The 7,551-nt window shown below is 56.0% G+C and overlaps 1 protein-coding gene across 1 annotated transcript in view; it reads right to left on the reverse strand.

Annotated features, from left to right (window-relative positions):
• SMOC2 (SPARC related modular calcium binding 2) overlaps positions 1 to 7,551 on the reverse strand; it is a 122,598-nt gene that overhangs the window by 111,403 nt on the left and 3,644 nt on the right. Inside the window, exons 2-3 of the mRNA XM_040449244.1 lie at positions 6,567 to 6,891; positions 5,723 to 6,095 (exon numbers count right to left, since the gene is read on the reverse strand). Of these exons, the coding sequence (XP_040305178.1) occupies positions 5,723 to 6,095; positions 6,567 to 6,891 (698 nt within the window). The remainder of the gene's footprint in view (positions 1 to 5,722; positions 6,096 to 6,566; positions 6,892 to 7,551) is intronic.

A 7,551-nucleotide genomic window follows, 5' to 3' on the forward strand; every position in this document is an offset into this window, starting at 1 on the left:
ACACACACAATACACACCCACATGCACACACACATAGATATACACACACAATATACACCCATATGCACACGTACAACACAATACACACCCACATGCACACACAGATATGCACACACACAATACACACCCACATGCACACACACACACAGATATGCACACACACAATACACACCCACATGCACATGCACACAGACATGCACATATACACACATATGCACACACAATACACACAGCTACCTATACATGCACACAAGAACACAAGCATATGTACACATACACATATATATGCACACATGTGCATGCACAGATACACACATGCACACATACACACAGATACACACAACACACACACAAAGATATACATGCACATGTGCACACTAGACACACATGCACACACAGATAGTCGTGCACACATACACATTCCACACATCCCGCGTAGATTTCTTTTACAGAAATCTCTGTTTTGTTGAAGAAAATAATAGCAGGCTAAGAGCTGACTTAGCGTAGCCGAACCACACTCTGGGACCGGACGCTTGCTGTGGGTTCACAAAGCCTCCTGGTGAAGCTACAGGAAACACCCAGACGGCTCTGGCCTCCCAAAGGCGATGCCCCTGAAGTGAAAGGAGCCCGTTTCTTTACACTCCGCGTGGAAATCGAGGCTTGTTAGGGGCCTTCTCATGATTAGGAAAATGGTTGAACAGGAAGAATTCTTAGTGTTCACCTGGTCCCACCGCCCTGTTTTAGAGACGAGAAGGCTGGTGTGGACATGCGGCCCCAGCCAGCCGGTGAGAGAAACCGAGGCTGAGTCTGCAGTTCTCACACCTGAGCGGGCCTCAGAGCACTGGGAATTGTGCAGGGGCAGGCGCTGGGACCTCCCGGCACCGCCCCACCCCTCGGGGGCCCCGATGTCCGCGTTCCGAGCACCCACGTGGACAAAGAGGCAGAGAGGAGAGGCCAGCGACCGTGGAGGAGTCTCGGGCTGCGGGGCGGTCACGCCACAGTTTGAGCAAAACTAACGGAAAGGTAGAGGGCGCTCAGAGACGCCAACACCAAGCCCAGCGGGGGTGAGCGATGCCTCCGGGCTCCGCAGAAATCCTCGGGGACGACACGCCCCGCTCACGCTGCCCTGCAGGTCGCTGCTTCCCGCTGGGTTTCCGGGACACAGGTGCCCAGCGCTTGGGCTGCCCTCCTGGGGGTCTGGCCGCTCAGAGCCCAGTGTCAGCGAGAAGTCCCTGCGTGGGCAGCCCGTGGACCGCACGTCCACAGAGGGAGGCGCTGGGGCCGCCAGGGTCTGTCCCCATCGAGGCCGCGGGCTCTGCTGTGTGTTCCCCATCGTGGGAGGGTCCCCGGTGCAGCTCACCAGCTACGAGGTAACACTCCCCCAGGCGCCACCCCAGGTGGCTCTTCCCACCGCCACCAACAGGCCCGGAGGGACCGTGGGTCTCCGCAGGGCTGCGGGGAAGGTTCCGAGCAGGCAGCCGCGGCGGGCGGCCTCTACGGAAGGGCCGGCAGGTTTCCCCAGACAGCACTATGACCCGGGATTTGTCCCGGCAGCGACTGACCACGGACGGAGGCCCCACAAGCACGTCTTCTGGCTTCTACTTCCAGTCGCCGCTTGTCCAAGAAAACCCTGCGGGTGTGTGTCCCTCGGGGTTCATGCAACACGATCGTCATGAAGAACAACAACCGCTCATCCGTCCGTCCCCGACGTGGGCACGCACTTCTGCCTCCGCATGGACCTTGCCGAGGCCCCACACGTCCGGCCCGCGTGCCGTGTGCTCACCGTGGCGCGGGGAGACCGTGGCCTCACTCAGCCAGCCACGACGAGGACCACGAGACACTGGCAGCAAACAGGAACGGGGAGAGATCGGGAGCATTTTGTAAGCACGTTCCTTTCCTTAGAAACTCCTCGGGCCTGGAATCCCCGAGACGGCTGTTTCTGTCACGTCTCCGCTATGACTTTGCTTCCGGAAATCCCAAAGTCACTCCAACGCCTCCTGACGTTGGACCGTTCCTCCTCCTCGTTTTCTGGCTTTTTCATTGGATGCCAGAAATGTTGTCGAAAAGCAAGACAGCCCCAGTGGACTCAGATCAAAGGGAAAATATTAATGTGTTTGCTAAGCTCTGAAAACCCAAACTCCACAAAATTTCTAAGAAAATATGAGAAAAATCCATCGGTGCCAACCGCTGCATTTCTATTCAAGGGCGACACTTAGACGATGACATCAAATGCATAAAATATTTTAATCCAGCTTAAGGAAACGTGGACTAAAACATTTTAATTGTTTTCAAACCAGTACATTCCGAACAGGCCAGTGGGACTGCCACCCACCCAACGTCCTCAGAACATGCGGTTGGTTGCCCATCTGCCAGACTGGCACTATTTCAACCCCAGGGACAATGTGAGAAAAACCCAGGCGGCTGTTTGTAGCACATGAAGCGGTGCAAGGGGACCTTCGGTCTCGTGCCCCTCCTTCCCATTCGGAGACGCGAGCTTCTGACCCGGCTGTGCTGTCGAATCTGTCGTACGCGTGCCCTGAGAGGGACGGAGGCGGTATCGTGACTTCCCCAGTCCGGCAGGATTCCTGTCTCTGGCCCCCGTCCGCACCGGGGCTCCCTTTTACCTCTTCCCACTCCCCGTGAACCGCTTCCTCCCTGTTGGAGCCCTGGGCAGGGGAACGGCATTGGTAAGCGATGGCACTGTTCGCCAGTCTGTACGAAGGAGCCCATCCCCTGGACGGGGGCCGATCACCACCGTGAGCCGGGATCCAGGCGGAAGGCTGCTTCCGCAGGGACGGTCCCGTCGCAGCCTGGAAGCCCTTTTCCAGGGCAGCCTCCAGCGCGGCACAGGTTCCTGTCCCCTACAAGGTGAGGGCTGTTCCCAAATCATGCATCATGCGTATCAGGGGTGCATGACGCCCGGTTATTTTAAACAAACGTGTGACTAACAATGTCGCTGTCAATAACCTTCATATTCGCTACCCTTGCCAGCTGAAGCACCAAACAAACTTGACTTTGAAATCTACGGGCATCCGTAGATTTTTTTTATTTTTTATTTTAACCCCTTGGATTTCAGTGGAACCAGCTTTTGTGAAGTGAGTTTTATGTCTGCTCACTCCCCTCAGCACATTTTCTGTGTCACAGATTTGTGGTCTGAAATTGGTTGAGGGAAGTGAATGAGAATCCCAGCCAAGGGAATTTCCCAGAAAACTCAGGCTGCATCCAAATACAAAGAGGGAACGATGACATTATCAAAAAGGACACACGTGTCCAAAAGCGGCCCAGCACAGATGCCACGGTGGACAGAGTGGAGCCCCGAGTCACGGGCTCTGGAGAGCGACCTCGGGAGGTGTGGACTCGCAGGCCTTTGCGTCAGGTTTCCACCCAGGGAGGACAGGGGCCCGGGCCCTGGTCTAACTAACCCCTCCAGGTGCCCGCTGGTGATCGCTAAGGCAGAGACTAACCCCGGCAGCTCCCCCGTGGCCTTCCAGCAGAACAGCTGATCAGGGTCATCTACAGGAACGTGGCACGAGAAAGCAGCATTGACTCAAACTTCACCACCGCCCCCACAGCATGCTTCCGCGGGCGAGGCCAGCACAGGCGACTGCCCCTAGAAGCTTCCCTGAAGACCAAGTCGCCTGATATTTGAATCTATTCCTAAATCGCCTCTCCTTTCTCAGCACAGATAACTGACGTGTAAAACTATAACCGAGGCGTCCAAATTTTTCTCAGTTTGACGAGTTCAGAACGAGAGTACAGAAATTAGACACAGAACAGAGAGGAACAGAACTCCTCACGCGGGTGCTTTCCTTTGAGGCCACTTTTCCGTGAGACGTGGTCATGCCATTTCTGGCCAGGCCCACTGCAAATCACTCTTTTAAGTTCCAGCACAGTAAACATGCAGTGTTATATCTCAGGTGCACGATATAGTGATTCTGCAGTTACACATACCCTTGGTGCTCATCACGACCCACGTCCTCTTTACCCTCTTCCTGCTTCCCCCCCCCCCCCCCACCCCCCCCTCCCCTCTGGTGACTCAACTGTGTCCTCTGTAGTTCAGAGTCCGTTTCGGGCTCATCTCTCTTTCTTTTTCCTTTGTTCATTTGTTTCCTTTCTTGCATTCCACATACGAGTCAAACCCTATGGCGTTTGTCTCTCTCTGCCTGGCTTATTTCGCTCAGTATGATACACTCTGGCTGCACCCATGTCGCTGCAAATGGCAAGATTTCATTCTTTTTGATGGCTGAGTAATATTCCACTGCATACATGCCGCATTAGCTTCATCCATTCACTTATCAACGGACATCTGGGCTGCTTCCATAATCCGGCTGTTGTAGATGATGTCGCTAGAAACATTAAGGTGCACGAATGCCTTGAACTGGTGTCCTTGTATTCTCTGGGTAAATACCTAATAGTGCGACTGCTGGATCTTCGGGTAGTTCCGGAACCTCTGAGGAACCTCCATACTGTTTTCCAGGGTGGCTCCACCAGTTTGCATTCCCCCCAGCAGTGCACGAGGGTTCCCCTTTCTCGACACCCCAATATCTACTGCTTCCTGAGTTGTCAACGTTAGCCACTCTGACAGGGGTGAGGTGGTATCTCAGTGTGGCTTTGAGCTGTATTTCCCTGATCGTGAGCGACGGTGAGCATCTTTTCATGTGTCGGTTGGCCATCCAGATGTCTTCTTTGCAGAAGTGTCCGTTCGTGCCTTCTGCCCATTTTTTAATTGGATTATTTGTTCTTAGGGTATTGAGTTGCATAAGTTGTTTACAGATTTCGGATGCTGACCCTTTATCGGATATGTCGTTTGCCAATATCTTCTCCCATTCCGTAGGCTGCCTTTTAGTTTTGCTGATTGTTTCCCTTGCCATGCAGAAGCCTTTTATTTTGATAAAGTGCCAATAGTTTATTTTTGCTTTTGTTTCCCTTGCCTCCAGAGACGTATCTAGAAAAATGAAAATCATCTGAATCCCCGCACAACTGTCCACACACCGTCTTTCCTAGTAAAAAGCGTATGAGGGGCACCTGGGTGTCTCAGTCGGTTGGGCGTCCGACTTCGGCTCAGGTCATGATTTCACAGTTTGTGGGTTCGAGCCCCGTGTTGGGCTCTGGGCTGACAGCTCGGAGCCTGGAGCCCGTTTCGGATTCTGTGTCTCCCTCTCTCTCTGCCCCACCCCTGCTTGTGCCCTGTCTCTTTCTGAATGCAACTCTGTTGGGGCTCAAAGCATCAGCATAGTCTGCAGAGTCAAACCCTTCATTAACACAGGAAGTATTTCAGTGTTTTGCTCGGAGCGTGCTAGTTAAATCTAAATCTGCTTCTTAAATCAGGATAATCGAAAATTTCACGTGTAAAATCAACACGAAAGAAACCGCCACCGACCCCACAGGTGCTGTGCAATGTCCCCCTGGCTGGAAGGGGGGACAAGACAGGGCCGATGGAAGCAGGATTAACTTTGGTGAGAATAAAACACTCAGAAAGTGTTCTGTGAAACGCCGATACGCGTGTGTCGAGATGGCACCAAACTGCCTAAGAAAAGAGCACGAAACAAGGTAAAAGGTGCCTCTGCCCTTGAGTCCCCGAAATTTCCCTCCTTCCTGACACAAACCTGGAATCCCTGAGTTTTTACGCATAAAAACGTAGCAAAGATGAGAACAACCTACTCGGCCTTACGCTCAGCGGTTGATCGGCCGGCCTCTGAGCAAACGATCAGACACGGCTCACCTCTGCAGTTGCCCCGGTAAGCGATCTCCAGCTGAGGGTCCTTGCACTTGGCACGCTGGAACTCGCAGCGGGACAGGAAGGTCCGGCCGTCAGACGCGCACAGTGGCTTCTGTGAGGAACCCGCACACGCCAGCTGGCAGTCCTTGTCCTTGTCTTGATCCACTCGCAAAAACTTGGGGGAGGAAAGAAAAAGAAGCCAGACAAACGTAAAGAGGCGTTTCTGCAGAGCAGAGCAGCGGGAGACGGACGTTGGCCTGAGGCCACCGCTGATCGCAACTGACGGCGGCCAGAGACATCGCAGGGGCCCGAGGACTCTGAGCCAGGGGCCAGCAGGGAGGTCGACGGCCCGCGGTCTCCAAGCCAGCGTCTGCGGCTGGATCCCGGAGCTCCGGACTCAATGGTGCATGACACGGTCCATCCCGCAGTGGGATGTGCGGGAAACCCGCTTCACCTCCATCGTCCACGCGACCGGGATTTTAATCTGTAAATTCACTCGCTAGTTCCCTCCCGCGTGCACCACGTCTCATGGTCACCCTGGAAGTTAAGACCGTAAGGAGGGCACCGGAGGAGCCAGGAGGCGGTGGCGCCTCACCACCTCCCTGTCCCAGCGACCCCCTCCCGCGTACTTGCTCAGATTATGGTTTTCTGAATAAATGCCCAGGCCCTGGGGGGGGCTGCTCACTCCCGGGACACGGGGCACGCCCAGCAGTCAGGGGTCTGCCCGCCCGGGGGCCACAGGGGCTGCGAGCCTGGGACCACGCGAAGGAGCCAGTGCAGAGGGCCCGGCGGCCCCCCAGCGCCCGCGCTCGCAGGGGTTCCCCATCCCGCATTGGCTCCTGCTCACATCCCGACGCGGCATCACGGAGCCCACGGTGCCCTCCAGTGGTCCGGCTGCCCCCACGCCGGCCCTGCGCGGACGGTCCCACTGCAGGCGGCCCACCTCACGCCTGTCCAGCGTGGGACGGCTTTGTACCACGGCATAAATGGCACCTCCGGGCGCCCGTGGCCACTGGCGCATCCCCCGCCCCACGTGGGGTTTTCTCTGGTTTGTGAGCACGAGCCCGGCGCTGAAGGAGAACGTCGGGGGCAGAGCCGCGGTCGTCACCGCCTCCCGCGGGCACCGCGTACGCGTGAGCAGGTGGACGTGGCGTCGTCTGTCCCGGAAACACCTGCGGAGCCAGAGAGCGCCGTGCTCAGGGCCTGTCCCCTTCAGGGTCCGCAATGGGGGACACGCGGGAATGGGTCCAGAAGCCCAGGGAGCCTCACCAGGAAGAGAAAAGCAAGCGGAAAGGCGTCCCGCTTTCCCGGGGTTTGCAAAACGTGCTCCTGTGCTCAAACCTGGGCCAAGCGAGCGCGGAAGAACATCTGACTGAATTCTGGCCGCAGAGTTTCTGGGCCCGGTCGTTCCGCTTTGCCCAAAATGTGTTTTAACGTTGCGGCCCCCAGAGGTGCGCCCGCCCCCGGGGGCCACCCAGCTCCTGAGAGGTGCCGACGCGTCGGCCTGCTGTCCCGGAGGGAGAGCGGCCCCCCAGAAATGTCACCCCCAGCTTCTCGGGGCTCTGTCCCTGCCTCGTCCTTCCGCAAAGACAGACCTCCTCTCACACCACACAGCTGGGCCCTGACAGTGTCGTGTGGGAGAGACAGACAGACAGACAGAGACACAGAGAGGCAGAGAGACAGAGACAAGACAGAGAGACAGAGACACAGAGAGACAGAGTCAAGACAGAGAGACAGACAGAGACAAGACAGACACAGAGACAGACACAGATAAGACAGAGAGACAGAGACAGAGACAAAGAGACAAAGAGAGAGACACAGAGACAAGACAG

The sequence above is a fragment of the Herpailurus yagouaroundi genome, unplaced genomic scaffold (genome assembly GCF_014898765.1).
Source record: "Herpailurus yagouaroundi ecotype Mexico unplaced genomic scaffold, PumYag 198, whole genome shotgun sequence".
Taxonomy (NCBI): Eukaryota; Metazoa; Chordata; class Mammalia; order Carnivora; family Felidae; genus Herpailurus; species Herpailurus yagouaroundi.